At 35.4% G+C, this 24665-nt stretch overlaps 1 protein-coding gene across 3 annotated transcripts in view; it reads right to left on the reverse strand.

Moving 5' to 3' along the window:
- SCAPER (S-phase cyclin A associated protein in the ER) overlaps positions 1-24665 on the reverse strand; it is a 475492-nt gene that overhangs the window by 403155 nt on the left and 47672 nt on the right. For all 3 annotated transcript variants that reach the window (XM_036843858.1, XM_036843856.1, XM_036843857.1), the window contains exons 3-5: positions 17471-17588; positions 15386-15456; positions 4766-4963 (exon numbers count right to left, since the gene is read on the reverse strand). In XM_036843858.1, the coding sequence (XP_036699753.1) occupies positions 4766-4963; positions 15386-15456; positions 17471-17588 (387 nt within the window). The remainder of the gene's footprint in view (positions 1-4765; positions 4964-15385; positions 15457-17470; positions 17589-24665) is intronic.

The following is a 24665-nucleotide window of genomic DNA, read 5'->3' on the forward strand; positions in this document are numbered from 1 at the left end:
AAGTTCTTCTAAGAAACTTGGCTAAGAAGGGGAGGAGGAAAATGGGGACTGGGAGAGTAGATGAAAGGATAAGTAAAGTAGAGAAAGGGTTTGGGGGTTTCTTCTTCTTGTTCTTATTTTTGTAGTTCAGAATGGAAGAGAAATAAGCATGTGTATGCTGATGGGAAAAGAATCTAATAAGGAAACTGAAGATACAGGAAAGAGAAGAATTTCCAATCTCAACTGTGACCTTCAAGGCTGCTGGGCAATCCTGTGGTTTCTATATGTCAGCCCTTTCATTCTCCATCACAGTTATTTCAGACCTTTCCACTCTCTTCAAACTTCCAACCCCACACCTCCTACTTTTCAAAAATAAAAAGAGCAAAGAACCCATCAAATGGAATTTCAAATTCTTATCACAAATCTCCACCTTGATCCCATCTGTTCTTATCCCTCTTGAATGCCAAGTTGAACAAGCTTTCTCTCAACTGCAGTCATTCTTAACCTATGCACCACTCCTACTTCTCCATGGCTTTTGGGACATTCCTATTCTCCTATCTTCTTCCTACCTCTATGATGATTCCTTCTCTGTCCTGGACCTGTATACTTCTTTCTCCATCTGTGACTTCTCCTTTCATCTAATTATAAAATTTATTTTCTTTTTATTGTGTGTCATACCTTTCTAAGCACTTTCTCACATCTCATTTTGATCCTTACTTGTTGAACTGAGAAGTCTCAACTATTGAGATATAAACATAGAATACTTTTATTTTTTCCCCATATAACTAACTACTCAGTTGAATCCTAAACCTGCTGAGTATGCTCAGTGAAATTCCACAATTTTTCAGGCACATTCAATTATCAAAACTTGGTTTTTAAATCCCATCTACAGACAACCTGCCTATTAGCACAAGTGAGAATTACATGGCCTTTAGCAGATGCTTGTGGTGGGGAAGAACATGGCTTATCCTCACTGTCTCTCTCCTCTCTTCCTCCTCTGTACCCCTTCAAACTCTCCTACATTCACAAACTTATGTCCTTGCCATAAGTGGCAGCTGTGAGAACAGAGCAATATCCTACTTATTATAGAGCTCACCAGTTATTAGTGATGGATCTACTACAGTCATTAGCCAGTCCTTCTCCAGGGACTAAGGTGATACTGACCACCAAAAGAATCAAGTGCTGCCAGGCAGAGATGCATCCCTAATCTTTCTCTGAATCAATTTGAAGTCAGTGGTCTCTACTGATCTCTGCAGTACATGGTAATTTCTGCACAGGGAACACTCAAGGTTCCCTAGGCAGTGGTCAGGTTCACCCTGGCTCCCTCTGCCCAAGCAGTATCTGCCTCAACTCCAACAGAGGTTGGTATACTTTACCTAACCAAGTGTCCCCATAGGAAGGCCCTATTACTCCAAGATCTTCACTAATGTACACAATTCTACCCTCACATAAATCGTGAGATGCACTGGGGGTCCTCTTTACTTGGTCAATGACAAGTCCCATCCTATCTCCTTCCAAAGAAAGCATACTACCCTAAAGTCCCTTCAAGCCCAGCTGGCATGAGCTACTCCAGCAAGCTTATTATGCTATGAAATCTCTAAGGGAGATGTAGGTAGCAGTCTCTATATTCAAGGATGCCCCCAATATTCCAGAGCCACACATCCAGTTCCCCCAGGTTGAAATGGAAAACAGAAAATGGAAAGTACAATATGTTGCCAGTATGCTTTCCCCCAAAATCTCTCAACATATTCCACAGGCACCAAAATCAGCACGGCAAAGATCCAGCCAGAGAACAAGATGCCAGTCTCCTGCAGCCATACACACAAACTTCACAAGCACTTCACGCACCACCTCAAACTTCATTAACCGTGCACTCCCCAAAAGGCAATCTCCCCCTAGCCCACTTTATATGGAAGAAGGGGAAATGCAGTGGTGATGGTCAGAGTATAGCTTTGCTGGAAAAGTCAGTTCTTAGCAAGTCATGCAGTGGAGTAGCTGATGGCATAACAGGCATGTCTTTAAACGAAAAAACTGAGAAATGTAGCCTCTTGATTAAAGAGATTGGCTCTGGTCAGCAATCCTGGTTGATATAGTTAAGATACTTTTTCATGCTGTACTTATCATGTGAATTACATAATACAGGAGTTATTAACTGCATTTTACATATGAGACAAAGAATTGAACTGTGGTTACTTAACAAAGGCGTTGCACAAAAATCACAAAGAAGGACAAATATTGCCAGTAAATCTACAAAACAAAGGCTGAGTGCACCTGTACAATGAGGATCTACAAAATGAGGGTTATACATCTTATAAAGGTACTAATCAAATGAGATAATGGATAGAAGTGGTTTTAAAATGAGAATAGAACAAAACAAAAATAGAACTCCAGTTATTATATACCCAGCACATGGATAGAGCAAATATTAAACTGTATATTTTTACGTCACCACCTGTAAGTCCTAGATGGGGAGAGGAGCAGAGTTGGGTATGAAATTAACTTTTAAGCTCCCAGATTTTATTTCTCAGCATAAACCTTTGAGCATCTTGGCACAGTACAAAGAATAGAGAACACATTTCTACCCCTCTAACTTTGTCAAAATCTTCTCAATTCTTTCTTTTTTAAATAAAAAAATTTATTTATTTATTTTTGGCTGTGTTGGATCTTCATTGCTGCATGTGGGCTTTCTCTAGTTGCAGTGAGCAGGGGCTACTCTTCGTTTTGGTGCGTGGGCTTCTCATTGTGGTGGCTTCTCTTGTTGCGGAGCACAGGCTCTAAGCACGCGGGCTTCAGTAGCTGTGGCACGTGGGCTCAGTAGTTGTGGCTCACGGGCTCTACAGCACAGTCTCAGTAGTTGTGGTGCACAGGCTTAGTTCCTCTGAGGCATGTGGGATCTTCCCGGACCAGAGATTGAACCCGTGTCCCCTGCTTTGGCAGGCGGATTCTTAACCACTGTGACACCAGGGAAGTCCCTATATTGCATTATTCTACTTTGTATTTGAAAATTCTCATAATAAGAAGTTAAAAATTAAAAAAAAATTTTTTTTAATCTTCTCCATTCTTATAATCTACAACTTGCACAACCAATTTCTATTACTGTTAAACTTTCACAAAGTTTTGACAGGACTGAAAATAAAAGCTACACTGTCTTTGTTTCATAGATATGTTGATTTGTATCGTATTTTAGATTCCACATATAAGTGATATCATATGGTATGTGTCTCTCACTAGAGATGATAAACTCTAGGTCCACCAGTGTTGCTGCAAATGGCATTATTTCATTCTTTTTGATGGCTGAGTAATATTCCATTGTATATATATAATAAATTTTTTTTAAAAAAGCTACCCTGTCTTATGGCAAGTCTAGCTTCCCTGAATACAGTATCAGAGATAGGTGCAAGAGTTTCTGCTCATCACAGAGACATGGTTGCAACTGGTCCAACTCACTTCTATAAAGAAGTATACATTTGACAAATTTGATTTCTTCAGTCAACCTTTTGTTATTTTTAATCACAAAATCAAAGAATCTGCTGATCTTATTGATCTCTAAGGATGACCTAAAGATTATCTAGGCCCACATGCTCATTTTATATAAGAAACTATAATCCAAAATTAAATCCAATAGTGTTTTCTACCACAACATGCTGACTCATTCCACCCTAATGATATGATTTTCCTTAAAAATATTTTTCTTAAAACATAAAAAGTTTTACATGCTGATAGTAACAATATTAATTGTGACAACCAAAGCATAAATTTGGGTGATTTCAATCACTGTTCATTCTGAAATCTGTTTCTGAAGAGTCATATTTTTAGGCTAGTTTAAAACATTTTGGCTGTTTCCAATTTTACAGGAAACATAGCTGTTGTGTCAACATGTAACTTTGCTTTGACCCTTCGGATATTTCAAAGGTTAAACAATGAATTCCAGGATTTTCAACCATGTTCACTGTAGAAGCAGAAGCTACCTCTGTAATATTTCTATGATGATGTATCATTCTGGTTTTTCTCAAAATAATTTTATTTAGTATAAACTAATACAGTATATAGTTTGTATCTACTAAAAGGCCAGACTTTCTAGTGAATTTTTAGAGCCAGATTATGCTATGTGTCTGTTTAATATACTATTACAAATACAAGGTTATCTAAAATTAGAAAACACACCTTACAATGACATCCCAGTCCCGCCCAGGATTGTTTATGGTTAGCCATCAATCTCACTTTTCCCTGATCACAGTGAATTAGAAGAGCGATAAGTTATCTCAACAGAAAAGGAGCAACGTCCAATTAAAGGCATTAAACAGGAAACCAAAGAATGTGAAAATCTCACTAATGCCACCTACAGTACCAATGGAGAACACAGATAAGAGAGATTTTTTAATAAATTGTGTGTATGTGTACCTATCCTTTAATTTCTTGCCTAGGACTATGTATCAAGACAACTTTCTACCAAATCTTGCACAGAATATAAAAGTACATAATTAGGTAATGCAAACAACAACAACAAGGGTACTCTTGAAAAATCAAAACAAAGAAAAACCTGACACGCTCACAGAAGCAGAGAGTAGAACAGTGGTTGCAAGTGACAGGGGAAATAGGGAGATGTTGGTCAAAGGGTACAGACTTTCAGTTATAAGATGAATAAGTTCTGCGGATCTAGTGTATAGCATGGAGACTACAGTTATTACTAAAGTACTGTATACTGAGGCAAATTATCGAGTCAGATGTAGCAAACATTGGCGAATCTGACTTCAAATGGATTACAAAGCCTGAAAGCAAACCTTACCTTACATTCCACCACACTCTGATCTGATTCACAAGTTACATAGATTTCATCTACTGCCCGGCGAAGATTGTCAAAAAGAAATGCCCAGTATCGAGCTCTTAGATCAATTTTCCGAGGGTGCCTTGTTTTAGTGGGACTTTTATCAAAGTGTTTATCTCCAGTTGTAGATGACGTTATTTTACAGTCTACTGTAGTGTTCTGATGAAATAAAACAAAACATGAAAAAATATTTTTTAAAAGCCTCCAGGAAATGGATTTTTGTATAAATCAAATTTTTCAACATAAATACTTAAAAACATGACATTCTTCTTTTTAGCTTATATCACACTGAATTCATCAAAACAAAACTTCTCAACTTAAATAAAAGTGGCAGGTTTGTAAGGTCAATTACATGTTTCATTGAAGATTAGGATGATTTTAATGGTGAACAGACTCTTAGTCAAAAAGGAGCACTAAACTGGCTCCTGATTTACTAAAATACGTGTATGGCACATTTACATACAGTAACAAATAACAGATACTAATTTCAACACTTTGAAATTGCTTGTGTACATTCTTTTCGTTTAGAAATGACATATCCTATACTTATATTCAGTTACTTAATTTTATCTTAAACCTTTTTCCACTAAAAGTAAAAATATATAAATCCAAAACAATTTACTAGAAAAGAACACTGATGAATAAAACCAAGCATCAGCTACAGAGCAGACTCACCAAATAAAGTAACTACAGTATTCATATGACCCAATCTTTCCTCAGTTGCACAGGCAGACTTTGAAAATACAATTATATTCTATACTTTTATAGACTGTACCAAAGAATCATTCCACCACAAACAGGAGCGTGCAGTTTACATAAAGACCTGAACTTCTCACTAGAAGTACAAAGGAGTTGCTTATCTCTCTGTGGCTACCTAAACTGATAAATAAATAAATACTAACCTTGCACTACAGTTACAACAACAATCTCAAGTTTCTTTGGGTTGTTCTGTATGTGTCTATGTCATTCCTGTTAGCTTGTTTTTCCTTTTCATAGAAGAGCCCCTGAGTGAAGAATATCCAAAATAGAAGCTAATACTCTCCTGTTTTGTTTTAGGATTTGGCCTTCAACGTAACAGTGATTCCTATACTTCAAAAATCTTTTATAGCCTATCTTCGGTTTATATAGAATCTTCACTATCAAAAGTCAAGCAAACAAAACATATATACGCACAAAGACATGCACACTTAAGAGACTGAGATGGAGCTGGTCATCCTCCTTCCGCAGTCCCCCATCCAGACTAAGGTTGTCAGACTCAGCAAATAAAAATTAGTAAATATTTTATCTGACAGTCTTAGTCCAGGCCCAAATTCTCAACACTCAAGCAATAAAATTTAAAGTAATCATCAACAACCCACAAAACCTTTGCTTCAGTGGCTCTCCAAGCACTTTCCAACCCTAATAGTAAATGATAAATCATGATGGCAAATATCCCCTCACACAAATTTTAAAGTATGTATTATTAGCTCTACTTTACAGCTTAGAAAATTGAGATTTAGAGGCTGATTTGTCCAAGATCACATAGCCACAGGAGACTATCTTCCAGTTAGAGCTCTGCAATTACACTGCTGACTTCCCATTACAATGCACCCCAAGGCCCTGTGCTAACAACCCTTTACCAAATATTCCAGACCACCTCATTTCTCTTCCTATATACCACCCAAAGTTAAAATTAACTTGAATTTTCCTGAATTATACTTCCTTCACAAACTTCTTAGAGTGATCAGCAAAACACTAGTAGCTTCCTGTGAATTCAGACCCTAATCTTATAAAATTCTCAAAAATAATTTAACTCATCTTCACCCATTTATGTATTTACCCTATCATACATCCATATGTATATGATTCAAATACTTTAACCAACCTTTCTTAAAATGTAGAATAGGCAAAACCGCTTTTAGGTTAAGATGTTTCTATTCTCCGTGATTGCTCTATGTGAGGCTTTTACTAAGAAAGACTCCAGAAAGGCAGAAACTACAGCTAGGTAATTCCATCTGAAGGGCAATGTACTATACAAATTTGACATTTAAGCTTGACAAAAATAGTAATAGTTTATATTTGCACATTTATTTACATTTTATGAAGGGCTTTTGAAAACATATCATTTAATCATCACAACAAACTATAAAGACAGGACAAATATTGAAATATTATTATTCCTATTTTGTAGATGACAAAACTAATGCTCAGTAAGATTCAATTTCTTGACCAAGTCAAAAGGCTGAGTGACAGAACTGGGACCAGAACCGAGTCTTCCAACTTCTGCTCCAATGTTCATAAAGCATTTCACATAACACCTAGCACACAGTAGTACCCATATAATGTTAGGTATGATTATAGTGGGAAAGATAAAGAGGTGAAGAACACTCACAGAAAAATGTGAATAAACTAATGGCAAAATTGCCAAATTTGTGAAGAAAGGTAGAAGAAGCATATTAAATTGTAGAGGCTGATAAGTTTGTATAGAGTTTCAAAATACAGCGCTCTTACCTACCACTGATAAAAATAACAGCAGTGATAATAATAATTGCAGTGGCATCTAATATTCATGTCATACTTGCTATGTGCCAGACACTGTGCTAAGTGCTTTCCATACAGTTATACTTCATTTAATCTTTGAAGCAATTTTATACCACAGTTACTATTATTAGTTCCATTTTATAGAGGAGAAAACTGAGGTTTAGCTAAATTAAATGATAAACCCAAGGTCTCACACTAAGTAAGAGACAAAGCCAAGATTCAAAATCAGGTAACTATCACATTGTTACGACTTACTGTGCCTGTTTCCAAGACATTCAACAGAAGACAAAGCAACCTAAACTTTTGGGAAAAGCTAGACATAACTGAATCTCATGTTTTAAATAAAATTCAATATAACAAATGTTATACTATTTTAATCAATCACTTTTGAGAGAAAAAGAGGAAAAAAGAAAGAAAGGAGAGGGAAAGGGGAAGAAGGAAATTGAGATTTCTGACTCACCTCTCTTAGAACTCTCGTCAACTCCCCTGAGAATCTGAAGAAACCTATGGACCTAAACCTCTGACAACAACCTGTCTTTTTACTGTCTCCATATTTAGTCTTTTCCAGAATGTCCTAAGGTTGGAATCATACAGTATGCAGCCTTTTCAGATTGGCTTCTTTTACTTAATAATATGCAATTAATTTCCTCCATGTCTTTTCATGGCCTGATAGCTCATTTCTTTTTAGAGCTGAATGTACCACAGTTTATTTATCCATTCACCTACTGAAGGATATCTTGGTTGCTTCCAGGTTTGGCGATTATGAAGAAGGCTGCTATAAACATCCATGTGCATGTTTTTGTTCAGACATAAGTTTTCAACTCATCTACATATATACCAAGGGCATGACTGCTGATCACAAGGTAAGAATATGTTTACTTTTGTTAAGAAATTGCCAAACTGTCTTCCAAAGTGGCTGAATTTCCATTCTGAATTCCCACCAACATTGAATGAGAGTTTCTGTGGCTCTTCATCCTCACCAGCATTTGGAGTTATCATTGTTCCCAATTTTGGTCATTCTAATAGGTGTGTGGTGGTAGCTCATTGTTTTAATTTGCATTTCCCTGATGACACATGATGTGGCACACCTTTTCATATGCTCATCTGTCATCTGTACATCCTCTTTGGTGAGGTGTCTGTTAAGGTCTTTGGCTCATTTTTCAATCAGGTTGTGTCTTACTGTTGAGTTTTTTTTAAGAGTTCTTTGTATATTTTGGATAACAGTCTTTTATCAGATATCTTTTTCCAAATATTTTCTCCCAAGTCTGTGACTTGTCTTCTCATTCTCTTGACATTGTCTTTTGCAGAACAGAAGTTTCTAATTTTAATGAAATCCAGCTTATCATTGATTTCTTTCAGGGATCATGCCTTTGATACTGTACCTAAAAAGTCATCACCATATTCAAGGTCATTTAGGTTTTCTCCTATGTTATTGTCTAGGAGTTTTATACTTCTGCATTTATGGTCAATAGTCCATTTTTAGTTAATTTTTGTGAAGAATATGAGGTCTGTGTCCGGATTCATTTTTCTTTTTGTCATATGGATGGATGTTCCAGCACCATTTGTTGAAAAGACTACCTTTGCTCCATTGTATTGTCTTTGCTCCTTTGTCAAAGATCAGTTGACTAATTATGTGCGTACATTTCTGGGCTTTCTATTCTGTTCCATATATCTATTTGTCTTTTCTTTTGCCAATATCACACTGCCTTGATTACTGTAGCTTTATAGTAAGTCTTGAAGCTGGTTAGTGTCAGTCCTCCAACTTTGTTCTTCTTCAATATTTTGTTGCCTATTCTGGGTCTTTTGCCTCTCCATATAAACTTTAGAATAAGTTTATTGATATCTACAAAATAATTTGCTGGGATTATATTGAATATATTCTTCAACCTGGGAAAAAATGACATCTTGACCATATTGAGTCTTCCTGTTCATGAACATGGAATGTCTCTCCATTTATTTAGCTCTTTGAGTTCACTCATCAGAGTTTTATAGTTTTCCTCATATAGATCTTACACATATTCTGTTAGGTTTATACCTACCTATTTAATTTTGGGGAGTGCTGATATAAATGGTATTGTGGTTTTGTTTTTTTTAAGATTTATTTTATTATTTATTTATTTATTTAATTTATTTCTTTTTTTTTGGCTGTGTTGGGTCTTCGCTGAGGCACGCGGGATCTTTCATTGCAGCACGCGGGCTCTTCATTGTGGTGCGCGGGCTTCTCTCCAGTTGTGGCATGCGGATTTTCTCTCTCTAGTTGTGGTGCGTGGGCTCCAGGGCATGTTGGCCCTGTAGTTTGCTGCATGTGGGCTCTCTCATTGAGGTGCATGAGCTCACTAGTTGTGGCATGCAGGCTTAGTTAGTTGCCCTGCAGCATGTGGGATCTTAGTTCCCTGACCAGGGATCAAACCCTGCATTGTAAGGCAGCTTCTTTACCACTGGACCACCAAGGAAGTCCCAATGGTATTGTGTTTTTAATTTCAAATACCACTTATTCATTGCTGGTACACAGGAAAGCAACTGACTTTTGTATGTTAATCTTGTATCTTGCAACCTTCTGTAATCAATTATTAGTTATAGGAGTTTTTTTGGTTGATTCTTTCAGAGTTCTTACATAGATGATCATGTCATCTACAAATAAAGACAGTTTTATTTTTTCCTTCCCAATCTGTATACCTTTTATTTCCTTTTCTTGTCACATTGCGTTAGCTAGAACTTCCATTACGATGCTGAAAAGCAATGGTGAAAGGGGACATCCTTACCTCATAACTGATCTTAATGGGAAAGCTTCTAGTTTCTTCCATTAAGTATCATGTTAGCTGTAGGGTTTTGTATTTTTTTTTAATTAAGTTGAAGACGTTCCCCTCTATTCCTAGTTTATTAAAAGATTTTTATCATCTTTTCTAGTTGTAGGATTTTGTCAAAATTTTTTTCTGCATCATTGATATAAAACTAGGTTTTTTCTTTTTTATCCTGTTGCTGTGATGAATTCCATTGATTTATTTTAAATTATGAACCAACCTTGCACCTCTGGGATAAAACCCACTTGCTCATGGTGTATCATTCTTTTTATTGTGGGATATGATTTGCTAATATTTTGTTGAGGATTTTTGTATCTATGTTTGTGAGAGTCACTGGTCTGCAGTTTTCCTGTAACGTCTTTGTCTGGTTTTGGTGTTAGAATAATGCTGGCCTCATAAAATGAGTTAGGAAGTATTCCCTCTGCTTCTACCCTCTAAAATGGATTGTAAAGAATTGGTATAATTTCTTCCTTAAATGCTTGGTAGAATTCAACAGTGAATCCACCTGGGCCTGGTACTTTCTGCTTTGAAAGGTTATTAATTATTGATTTAATTTCTTTAATACATTTAGGCCTATTTGGAGTGTCTATTTCATCTTGAGTGAGTTTTAACAGATTATGTCTTTCAAGCAATCAGTCCATTTCATCCTGGTTATCAAATCTGTGGCAAAGAGTTGTTCATGGTATTCTTTTATTGTCCTTTTAATACCCATGGGCTCTGTACTGAAATGAATAACTAGGGACATGCAATAGGACTTTGGGACAGTACTATCCATATGAGGTTAGCGGTCATAACTGTCAAAAGAGCCTTTCAACATAACTGATACTTTTCTCCTGGCACTTTCAAATGCATGGGGCGCAAAGCAGAATAGGCAGAAAAGTGGCTGTAATGAGGACAACTCTGTCAAGCGTGTACTACCAAGGGGCAGGGTAGCCAGACAGTTGGGAGAGTGGGCAAGAAGGTAATTATGACAGACAAACCATAGAATCTCACGTGGATATCCAGGAAAGTGTGGTCATATGGAGGATGAGGGATAATGAAAGGGTGGTAGGATCAGTAAATTATAGATTGCATGGGGTTGAAGAATTGTTAGAGTCACATGATCACAGAGAATAAGGCAGGAGGAGAGATGACAGGTAGAAGACGGTATGGCTGAGATTGAGTTCCTGGAGGGAGAGTAGTTGTTAGTGAGAACAAGGCAAGAGTCTGACCATCGGAATGAGTAGAAGACAAAACTATTGGGGGAAAGAAATGCAAGAAATTGAGAGGACAGCAGTAATGGTGTAGAGCATGCAGTGAGACTGAAAATTATATCTTCAAGGAATAAGGAGAAGTGACCTGGAAATCTGTAAGTGCTGCAACAAGAAGACGGAGCAGGTGGTATAGTGTGATGGCATGTCCTTCAAATCTGAGGAGTTTTAGGAGATGGGAGGGAGAACTGCCTGAAATGCCAGTGAGGAGCAAGCAGGAAACCTAACCCACCTCTAGGATCACAGGTAGGAGTGCTGTGGGGGAAAAAAACAACTACTACTTAAAACGACTGTGGAGGAAGCAGTATCCCCACACATGAGTTGGAATTTTCCTAAAACAAGAAGGTAAAGGGAATGTGCAGGGAAGAGAGGAACAAAGAAAATTTTGCTGATGGTAAACCTACTTCTAGAGGGCAAAGTTGTAGGATTTCACAAGTAATCCAGAGGCATTTCCCTGATTACTATTGAAACTGAGCATCTTTTCACAGGTTTACAGGCTATTCAGGTTTCCCCCATTTTTTATTGGGTTATTTGTCCTTTTTCTGATGAATTTTAGCTCTTTATGAAGTCTTTGATGTATGGTATTTTCTCCTAGTCAATCTCACCTTTAACTTTGTTTAAGTGAGTTTTTTAGTATATAAATTTAATTTTGTTATAACATATCCATCAATTATGCTTTTTGTCTTGTCTAGGAAAGCCTCTTCTAATTCAAGGTCATAAAAATATCCTTCCAGATAATTTTAATTTTTTTGTTTTCTCATTTGGTCTTTAGCCCATCAATAATTTTTTTTTATATTACATGAAAATATCCTTATATTTTATTTGTAATTTAATTGCATTACAGTCAGAGAACATGTTGTGACTGACTTCTATATTCTTGTCTGACTTCTATTTACTGAGACTTCTTTATAACCTAGGATGTGATCAATTTTTGCATATGCTTTGTGTACACTATTTGAGTGCCAATAAATACACACATATACATACATACATATACATACATATATGTATATGTATTTATATGAGATCAATCATAATTGTATCTTAATTCTATATTCTTGCTATTTATTCCTGCTTGATCAGTTTCTGAGTAAGGGATATGAATATTTACCACTATGATCATGAATACACTTTTCTCCTTGTAATTCTGTTAGTTTGGGCTTTAAATATTTCAAGCCTATGCCGTTAGGTACCTAAAAGTTTTGTACTTTTATACTTTTTGGATGATTATTCTTTTCACCATTATATAATTTCTATCTTTCTGTAATCAATGCTTTTCATGTTGAATTCCATCTGGTTTGATATGAATATTGCTATTCTAGCTTTAGAGCACATCTAGAATATCAAGTATTTTGCCTGGATTTTTTTCTCTTTCTTTGTTTTAAACCTTTCCTTGAAGTTTTAAATATGTCTCTTATAAGCAATATACAGCTCAATTTAAAATGAGAGGTTTAATTCAATCATCTGACTTTTAAGAACTGAATTTAATCAGTTTACATGTATTGATATTGTTTGCCGAAATATTTATACTTAGTATCTACCATTATCTTTCATGTTTTACACTTACTATGATTTTTCTTCTTTTTTTCTTTCTCTTTCCTTCTATTTAGTTGAAAAGCTTTGGTTTATTCACTTTCTCTTTTCCTCTGTTTATTTGGAAATCGTGCCCGCTTGTTTTACTCCTTTAGTAGCTAGCCTTAAACAAAGACTTCTTCCTAAATAAGACAAGGATTTTATCACATTAACTCCCCTCCAAACTCCCTAGTCTTCTGTGTTAACACTGTTTAAGATTATAGCTCCACCTTTCTAAATTTAATTGTGTGAGTGTTTTTGAAAACCACCAATAGTTAATGAGATTTACTAAAATATTTTACAGCTATCTTTTTATCAAGCTCCCTCCTCCAGGTTACCTTTTCTTCTTGCTGAAGTATGTCCTTAATAGTCCCTTCATTAAGCGTCTGTAGGTGGCAAACCCTTAGCCTTTGTACATCTAAAAATGGCTTTATTTCACTCTTGCACTTGAATGATCATTTGAATGGGCACAGACTTCTGAGTTAAAAGTTATTTCGCCTTATAACTTTGTAGATATTGGTCCACTGTTCTTTTGTTCATAACAAGATTATTGTTATTCCTCTGTGCTTTTGTTTACTTCCTGGTATTTTAAGAGTTTCATCCTTAACACTTTGCAGGTTCTCTAGAATGTATCTAGGTATAAATCTATTTTTATTTATCCTGCTCAGCTCTACAGTTATGCTCTGAATCTGTTGAGAACTCAAAGTAAGGAAAATTTTAAACATTATTTTTCCAACTATTGCATGCCCACTATTTATTCTCTATTTCAAAAGTCCTAGAAGGCATATGTTAGAATTTCTCAATCAAATTCTCCTTCCAATTTTCCATCTCTTTAGTTCTCTGAGCTATGTTCTAAATCCTCCTAAGTAGTTAGTGTCTTCCAACTCACAAATTCTCTCTTTAACTAATCTCTCTGTCCAATATATCACTTATTCTTACTAATTGCAGGTAAGAATAAAAAATTAAAATTTCACGGACAACATTTTCATTTCTAAGGTGTTCACTTTTATCTATAAATGTTCAAAATTAATATCCATCTTTTATTTCAGAATTTTCCTTTTTGTGTTATATTTAATCTTTCCTTTGAGGAATTTAAACTTGTTTATTTGAAAGTCCTCTTTAGAAAAATGACCTTTTTTCATTACCTCAGGAGTAAATTCTCTCATTTGTGGAATGTGTTGTTTATATCTTACAATATTATTTTCCTCATGTGCCTTGATATGTTGTTTTGCAAACTTATTTTGCATTTAAGTTTCTTTTATTTTAGTTTTTCACTTTGCTCACCCTAACTACATGTGTACTAGTTTTATGGTTACCATCAGCTGGCCCACCATGGTCCCCTTCCAGAGGTCTTTTATTGAGGACTTAAAGCTCTCACGCTTCAAGAATATAGCAGACCCAGTCATGAACCAGAGGGCCACTCTCTTTTATTGCTTCAGATGTCAATTATCACAGGCCACAACCCCAGGCAGATTGTAGTGTTCTTTGTCTCCTAGTGCAGAACACTTCACAAGCCTAAAGTTTTATGCCATGAGCCTGGATCTGTTTTCCCACCACAATCAGGGTATTTCAGCCTCCCTTATATAGGACTTGTCCAGTAAGTGTGTGTCCCCAACTCCACTTATCTGTGAATATATGTGTTTATTTCTGATCCACAGAGATTTTTATTTTATTCTTGAAAATCCTTTGTCTCTTTAATTTTTAAAAAATATTTTATCATTGATGCCTCTTGTATGTGAGGACTAGGGAATATTTTATGAACTCACAATGCCACCTTGATTAGAAGTCCATGTTTTCCTTATGTGTAGTTTTTGGTTTACATAATACATATTGGTATATTTAATAACATCAAACTAAAATAATATATATGAAAAGTTCAGAGAAAATAACTACAGATTACAAAGCTAACTATAAATATGCCGAAACACTTTTAAAAATAAGGTAGGCTTGTGTTCTCTAAAATTTTAGTAGAACAATCTGAAAAATTTTAGATTCAATACATCTTTATTATCCTACATCCAAAAGACACCATTATACCTAGAAGGTAAATCACAGAAGAATCACAAATATGGAATGTGCAGCAGAGGAGTTAAGAGCATAAACTGTAGAAATTGAAGGCATGGGTTCAAATCTTGGCTGTGTCACTTACTAGTAAGTTATACAACCTCTCTCTACCTCAGTTTTCTCATTTGTAAATGAAGAATAATGCCTACATCAAAGGGTTGTTATATGAAACAAATTAATATCTGTAAAGTATTTAGTACAAGTTAGGCACATAATACTATACACACATTTGTTAAATAAAGGATGTTACATTAAATTTTTATATGAAGATAAAATATGCAATATTCAAATCCTGAAAAATTAGATTTTATAATTGAAATTAAAACAAAAAAGTAAACAACAACAAAAAAAGTAAACAGTTGTATATGCTGTACCTGTTTTGTCGTTTTATGAGTGCCTTGAATTGTCCTCTTTGATTTTCCACCAGTTTGACATTTAGATTTTCCTTCAAGGCAAAAATAGATAAATATACAGATCAACAAATAGATAATATAAAACTGAACTATGCAAATTATCCAGGCATACTAACACATAATCTCCTTCCAGACACCACAGAACAGAACAACATGGCCAACATGAACTACAGATGTCATAAAAAACAAATTTCCAAGGTCCCAGAGACTGCTTTTATTGAATGGTTTTCTCAGAATAAGAAGAAATCAACTTCTTAAAGAAGTCAGATAGTCTGATAATTTAAAAACAAAGTCAGGTTAGTGATACTCTTCAACTTATATATAGCTCCTTTGAAAATAGTTCTTTGAATTCAAATTTTATTTTGACAACAAAATTAAGAATGCATTTTTTACCATATAAAAAGTCAGTATTTTCTGTTTTAATTTATCTGATTTATGAAATATATAGTTTCATTTTGAAAAGGGACATTTTCAGTTCTTTGTATTTCTGCAGCAGATACAGCTTTCTCACTTGCTCTTTTTTATAAGAAAGACACTAACTACTGTTTTATAATCACTCTATTCTTGAGAGCTATTCTAAAACAGGAGTAAAATTCTGTAATGTAGAACAGACTCGTTTTCTTTTTTGCAAAATAATTTTGGGCCAAGACCCCTGAAGCAGTACAAATGAAGTGAACCATAACACCTACTATCAATTTATCTGCACATCAGAGGGCCTCCCTCACTGTTCTACCAGGGGTGGAGGCAGAGAACTCTCCACCCCCTACACAGCCTTTTATTCATCCTTTCATCATAGAGAACAATGTATCAGAGGCTTTTTAGAATATACAGGAGAATAATCAGCTTAGAACAATTACCAGAGGAGGCAGGAATAAAACAAAGAACAGAAGAAAACTTTTTAAAATGAATTATCATCCTCAGAAACATCTGAGTATAGATTACAGCCATAAAACAAGAATGAGTTGATATTTTTTAAAAAGCAAAGTAAAGATTTTTCTGTAAGTGGCAACGTTTTAACAATATAAAATAATCCTTCTTAAAAATTATGAAGTTAACATTCTTCCTTTGTCATCATTATTATAGATATTCAGAACGTTCTAATTCTTTGTGCTCTTATTTCCATTACTTTGCAATAAGTATAAATGAAGCTTTAAAATAGTACTGGCCAATTTTTTATGTACTTATGTGCAGTATCAGGATATATACAGATATAGGATTCATTATTATATTTTCTTTCCTTTTATGTTTTTTGAGTAGAAGCAATTTTAATAATAACACCTTCAGATTACTTTGTGTTCTGAATAACCCATGAAAAATGAGAAAATTTCATAAAACAGTATTTATAACATAGAGCAACCGTGAGATATTTCTAGGTTTCTTGCCACTTTTTTACTAAATAATGTTTATATATATTTTCTATAAAAGAAATGAAGTAATAGTAAGCTCCATATGACAATTTTAGCTATTAAGGAGCTAAATTTAAAAAGAAAAATTTAATTTCCACCTCTATTTAATAGCTTTTGTGATCCAAAAGAACTGCTCTCTAAAAATACCTAATAAGACTGACAATGAGTGAGGTGGATGGACCTAGAGTCTGTCATACAGAGAGTGAAGTAAGTCAGAAAGAGAAAAATATTTTCCATATGTATTTACCATATGCTAACACATATATATAGAATCTAAAAAAAAAAGAAAAATGGTTCTGAAGAACCTAGGGGCAGGACAGGAATAAAGACAGACGCAGACGTAAAGAATGGACTTGAGGATAGAAAAAATCTAAATCTCCTATAACTTTAAAAAAAAACTAATCTGCCAGTCATAATAACACACCCAATTTCATTCCTATGTGAAACAGTGAAACTAACAATATCATTTTCATTTGTGTATTAGGTAAGATAAAAAATCAATTAAAAATTATTTCTTATTTAATACATACTAATTTGCCCAAGATTTCTAATTATAAACAGTCTTCAGTCTGTCTACTATTCAAGACTAAATATATTCTTTAATTTACAACAAAAATGAAACTTTTTTTTTAATACATACCATCATCATCTTTGCTTTCTAGAGGAACACTCCAAGCTATTAGGTTTCTTGCTGTACGACCCTCCTCTGCAACTATTTTCCTTACTTTGTCATGACTATTGGAGCGCTGGAATGAAGCCTATGCACAGAAAAGAGAACATGTATTAGTTTATTAAATTAGTCAACATAAAAAATATATCTGGCAGACAAATTCATCATTTCTATTATTTTCTCAGAAAGGAAACACTTAAAACTAATTTGGGATCGGAAAGGTGCTTAGACAGAAATAAGAGTAAGTCCCAGATTTTTTTAGTTCTAAAAAGACTGAATTTTACAACTTTAAAAATAAATAAATCATTTCAAGAATGAATTCAAACTAAGGTTTGAAAAACTGTCCTAAGGAGCACAAACACTGCTGTGTACCCATTTCAGCACCACTCCCCCTTATGTATCACAGGTTAAAGTAAGAGGGTACATATTCCCTCTGAAAGCTCTCGGCAACATAAAATGTTTTCAAGACTCTTATTTTTTTCCCTACAGATAATGCTAAAGTAAATTTTCACTCAGTTGTAAATTTCCACTGCATAATTTTATCTCCAAGTTATTGGGCTCTAAATAATAATTCCTGTAAACTAACATATTTAAGTTGCAAAATTTTAAACTCTGCCCTACTGCACACAATGTGTGTACGTATACATGTATGTGCTGTGTGTGTGCGTGTGTGTATTCTTGCTTTCTCTAGTCCCACACAGCTGAAAGCAACACTAGCCTACAGGTTCAGCCCCTACAAGACCCTGGGCCAATGGAAGCCAGATCCAGTAATGTAAAGGAAATTACCTTCCCTCTAATGAATGCCATATGAAAATAGCCCACTTTTTTTTTCTGTTGTAATAAGATCATGGATGCCTTTACTGTCTTCTTTTGCTTCTCTATATATTTATTTTTATTTTTTTACTTTTTTTTTTTTTTTTACTTTATTCTTTTTTAACATCTTTATTGGAGTATAATTGCTTTACAATGGTGGGTTAGTTTCTGCTTTATAACAAAGTGAATCAGCTATACATATACATATATTCCCATATCTCCTCCCTCTTGCGTCTCCCTCCCACCCTCCCTACCCCACCCCTCTAGGTGGTCACAAAGCACCGAGCTGATCTCCCTGTGCCATGCGGCTGCTTCCCACTAGCTATCTATTTCACATTTGGTTGTATATATAAGTCCATGCCTCTCTCTCACTTCGTCCCAGCTTACCCTTCCCCCTCCCCGTGTCCTCAAGTCCACTCTCTACATCTGCATCTTTATTCCTGTCCTGCCCCTAGGTTCTTCAGAACCAGAAAATAGCCCATTTTTATAAGCCAAGAATCTATGAAAAGAAAAGGGCTCTAAAGCATCCCTATGAGCACAAGGATGCAGCCTCCTTGCCCAACCCTTAACTCCATGTGGGAAATCTACCTCTTTCTGAAAAGAATTCACTCCCGGGCCCAGCCCAAAATCCTAGTCCAACTAATGAGCGAGTTCATCTTCTCTTCTAGTTCTTGCCAGCCTAAACTCTTAGCATCCCTGGAATCCTTAGTCAACAACAAATTTATTGGACAATTACTATGTGCCACGCACTGTGTAAGACACTGAGAAGAAAACAAAAATATAAGGTAGTATACATGTCCTCAAAGAATTAACAATCCAAATGAGTGAACCAAACACATAAGAGCAAAAAATAATATATGAATTAATCAGTATGATATCTAGTCTCCAGATGCCCCCCTTCCCCTCAATAAACCACTCCTGCTGGTGTTCATGCCCTATGTAATCCCCTCCCCTTGAACCTGGCTCTGTGACCTGCTTTTTGACCTATAAAATGAGGTGGAAGTGACATTGTGTAATTTCTGAAAATAGGTCATAAGAAGCTTTGCAGTCTCTACCTGGGTCTCTTGGAATGCTCCTTCTTGGGATACTCACTCTTGAAACCCAGCCATCCATGCCATGAGAAGCCAAAACCACCAGTAGAGAGACCACGTAAAGTCAGCACTGATAGACAGGCCCAGCTGAACTCACAGCTGACAGACAACATCCACTGAGCCATCTTGGACATTCCAGCCCAGTCAAGCCCCCAGATGAATGCTGCCATCCCAGCACCTCAGGCACCCCAGGGCAGAAAAACCACCTAGTCAACCCATAGAATCATGACGGGTAACAGGAACTATATGTATGCACACTAATCCACAATACACACATCTGTATTTCTGTATCTGTCTGTATAGAGATATTGAAAACTATGGGTTTATATTAATACCTCTGATTTCTTTTTTTTAATATTTATTTATTTATTTTGGCTGCACAGGGTCTTAGTTGCGGCACACGGGATCTTCCTTGCAGCATGCGGGATCCTTAGTTGCGGCATGCAGGCTTCTTAGTTGCAGCAAGTGGGCTTCTTAGTTGAGGCATGCAGACTTTTAGCTGCAGCATAAGGAATTCTTAGTTGCAGCATGCGGGCTTCTTAGTTGCAGCATGCAGACTCTTAGTTGCGGCATGCATGCGGGATCTAGTTCCCTGACCAGGGATCAAACCCAGGCCCGCTGCACTGGGAGCTCAGATTCTTACCCACTGGACCACCAGGGAAGCCCCAATACCTGATTTCAATCCTACATCATAGGTTCATTTTAGCCTTCCCCTTTCCTTATTTGTAATTTCTTTCTCCATCAGTAAGAAACCCAGCTCTCATCATCTAAAATATATTTACTTATCTGTTCAATTCTAATATATACATAAAGTAGTTTCAAAAAAAAAAAAAAGGGGAATTCCCTGGTGATCCAGTGGTTAGGACTCTGCGCTTTCACTGCTGAGGGCCCAGGTTTGATCCCTGCTCAGGGAACTAAGATCCCACTAGCTGTGCCATGCGGCCAAAAGTAATAAAAAACAAATAAATAAAATAAAATAGTTTCATAACTGCTAACCCATATCTCTGTGAGAAACACACTTACTGACAAGATTATATTTCTATACAGTTCCGTCTTTAGCCTTACAGTGTCCAAAGTACTAGATTTTGTTTTCCAAAATTACTTAAATTAGTTCGTCTCATCCTCACCCCTTCAGTGTGGTTACATTATATACCTGTAATATGTTACTCTTTAGTTTTTGGGTTCTCCTCACGTACTGGTAAATTTTAATTGCTGGCTTATTTGGGGAGTATGTGAAAGAAAGGCAACACATTGTTCTCAAACAAAAGAACTTATTAATTAGTATGACTTTGAGAGAAGAAAAAAGTCACTACACTCTAGGGCAGGGGTCCACGAACTTCTACAATGGGCCAGATAATAAACAATTTTTATTTTAGGCTTTGCAGGCCATACAGTCTCTATGACAACTACTCAATCATGCCATTTTGTGTGACAGCAGCCATAGACAACATGTAAACAAATGGGTGTGGCTCTGTGGGAAATACATATTACTGTTCAGTTTGAAATAAATTCAAATTACAGAAAAGTTACAAATTAGCACAAAGAATCCTCGAAATATCCTCATACATTTTTTTTCCTAAAACATTTGAGAATAAACTGCAATCATCATATCTTTTGCCCTTAAGTACTCCAATGTGTATTTCATATATCCAAAGACACTCCCCTATATAAATATACTACAAATATCAAATCAGGAAATATCATTGATCCAAATTATCATCTAAATTAGAGTAATTATTTAAATTTCACCAACTGTTCCACTAATGTCTTTGACAGTATAAAGTTGACAACAGATATAAGCTCAATTATTCCAGAAGCTCTACAAACTCCAAGCACGATAAATATAAATACAAAGAAAACCATGCCTAAACCAACCACAGAAAAACTGATGATAGCCTGAAACATAGAGAAAAACTTAAAAGCATACAGAGGAGGGAAAAATAGCTCACCTTTAAAGAAGCAACAGTACAGTAAGACTGACAGCTTTGCATTGCCCAGGAAGTGATAAAAGTAATAATTTAAAATAAATAAATCAATAACTTATTACTACCTATTCAGTAGAATAGTAGGATCAAAACCCTGACTCAAGAGAGTTCAAGAGAATGTTGAGTGAGAAAATGGAGACAGTAAGTATAAATAACTTTTTTTGAGTTTTGTAATACAGGCGAAAAGAGAAAGGAGAAAGCAAAAACAAACAGAGAAGGTTTTTAAGATGGGTGAGAGTATATTTTTATGCTGATGGGAATGATCCATAGAAAGTGAAATTGCGTATGTAGGGAAACAGGGAATAACCAAAGAAGCTAAATCTGCGAGTGACAGGAACTGAATTTCAGTGTACACGAATGAACCAACCAGCTCAAACTATTAGGAAAACAAAGACTGCTCTCTTCCACTCTAATACTCTGTGCTATGAAGTTAACCCAAATTTCCCTCTCCAGAACTTGACTTTTTATATTTTTGAAATAAATACCTGCCTCCACATTCCTTCATTCCTCTGACCTGGATATCCACATGGCATCTACTTACCTGACTCATAAGCTTTCACTGAGACTCATTAGTCCGTGACCAATGTTCCAGCTCCATCCTGTGCAAAATACTTGAATGATCTCTTTTCTATTCCCATACTTTCCAATCAGTGTAACATCATAAAATCTCCTTTTGCTTAAAGACATCTCCCAATGATTACATAACTTAGGTTAGGTTGGCATCTATCATTTAGGTTACCTAAGCATTGTTTTAACCAAAAAGTATCACTATTCCTTTCAAGCCAGATGAATACATTTAAATAGGTGGTCTACTTTTCATCTCTTTTTCAGATAATTCTCTTATGCAATCACAGAAAATTATATAGGTAGATATACATATATATATATCAGATTATAAAATCCACTATTCTTTACTTTATATCTCAAGAGTCTTCATAAAGTAATGAGTTTCTCGGAACTAAAATGACCACAAGATAGCAACGCTGTAGTACTGCTAGACCAGAAAATTTGAAATCTAATATTGTCTTCTTCTATAAACATTTCAGTTCTACCACAAATTTTGTAGTTAGTTCTTTTATACTTAGTACACATACACACATTCAAAGAAAAAGCCACCAGCTCAAGACTGTCTTCATTCTTAATTCCAATACTTCATAAGGAAAAACATTGTAACACTCATCTTACAACACATGACTGAAAACCATTTTTCAGTTTAAAGCACAAGTGCCTTCTGCAGTATATGCTGAATGGACTCTTTTCAGTAAAAACTCATATATTCTAATCAATTTTAATAATCCTATTCTTATAAAAATGTCAGTAGTAACTTAATGCAATTTTAAACATTTTAATTTAAGCATCAGGGTTTGAAATGCAATAAATGACTCTGAGATACTTCATAACATTATAGATGTCTATTTCAAACAGTATTTTCACACAGGTTCTTTACTTCCAAGAGACTTAAACAAAATACATGTATTTTCATCCAAAGTCACAGTGTGCCACCTAGTGCCATAGGGAGATTTTACAGAGGCTTGTTCAAAAACTAAATGTTTCACCCAATCCAAAAATGGGCAGAGGACCTAAATAGACATTTCTCCAAAGAAGATATACAGATTGCCAACAAACACATGAAAGAATGCTCAACATCATTAATCATTAGAGAAATGCAAATCAAAACTATAATGAGGTATCATCTCACACCAGTCAGAATGGCCATCATCAAAAAATCTACAAACAATAAATGCTGGAAAGGGTGTGGAGAAAAGGGAACCCTCTTGCACTGTTGGTGGGAATGTAAATTGATACAGCCACTATGGACAACAGTATGGAGGTTCCTTTAAAAACTAAAAATAGAACTACCATACGACCCAGCAATCCCACTACTGGGCATATACCCTGAGAAAACCATAATTCAAAAAGAGTCGTGTACCAAAATGTTCATTGCAGCTCTATTTACAATAGCCAGGACATGGAAGCAACCTAAGTGTCCATCAACAGATGAATGGATAAAGAAGATGTGGCACATATATACAATGGAATATTACTCAGCCATAAAAAGGAACAAAACTGAGTCACTTGTAGTGAGGTGGATGGACCTAGAGACTGTCATACAGAGTGAAGTAAGTCAGAAAGAGAAAAACAAATACCGTATGCTAACACATATATATGGAATCTAAAAAAAAAAAAAAAAGAAAATGGTCAGAAGAACCTAGGGGCAAGATGGGAATAAAGATGCAGACCTACTAAAGAATGGACTTGAGGATACAGGGAGGGGGAAGGGTAAGCTGGGACAAAGTGAGAGAGTGGCATGGACATATATACACTACCAAATGTAAAATAGATAGCTAGTGGGAAGCAGCCGCATAGCACAGAGAGATCAGCTCGGTGCTTTGTGACCACCTAGAGGGGTGGGATAGGGAGGGTGGGAGGGAGGGAGATGCAAGAGGGAAGAGATATGGGGACATATGTATATGTATAACTGAGTCACTTTGTTGTAAAGCAGAAACTGACACACCATTGTAAAGCAATTATACTCTAATAAAGATGTTTAAAAAAAAAACTGTTTCAATAAAAAGCATACACATCAGCCTTAAAGTTTTTATGTTTGACTCTTACAGTATATAATCTAAGAAAGCAAGTGTTCAGAATGTTTACCAAGAAACGTATATACCTCTTAGCAAGGCTGATCAAGCAAAAGAAGAAAGAAGGCAAAACTAACCAATATCAAGAATAAAAAAGGAACATCACTACAGATTCTAGAATCTCCAGAAGTCAAAAACATAAAAGGATATTATAAATAGTATCAATAAATTTGAAATTTTTGATGAAATGCACAAAATCCTTGAAAAACACAACCAAACTTGGCATAAAAGGAAACAGAAAAATCTGAGTATTTATTAAAGAAATTTTTAAATTTTAAATACTAAAGAAATATTTACTGAAGAAATTCCACAAAAGACAATCCAGGCTCAGATAGGTTTCATTGGTGAATTCTCTTAATCACTGAAGGAAAAATTACACTAAATTCTTCCAGAGAATAAAAAAGAAGGATCAAATCTCAACTCATAGAGTCCCACGTGACCCAGTTAGGATATCAGAACCTAAGAGGACAAGAGAAGTAAATTACCAGTTCAAATTCTTTCAAAAGTAACAATGTGAAAATTACATATACATACATACACACACACACTTGCAAACTGAATCCAGGTAAAACATCACAATCAAGTTGATTTTATTTCAGGATGCAAGGCTGATTTAACATTTTTAAATCAATGA

The sequence above is a fragment of the Balaenoptera musculus genome, chromosome 2, assembly GCF_009873245.2.
Source record: "Balaenoptera musculus isolate JJ_BM4_2016_0621 chromosome 2, mBalMus1.pri.v3, whole genome shotgun sequence".
Taxonomy (NCBI): Eukaryota; Metazoa; Chordata; class Mammalia; order Artiodactyla; family Balaenopteridae; genus Balaenoptera; species Balaenoptera musculus.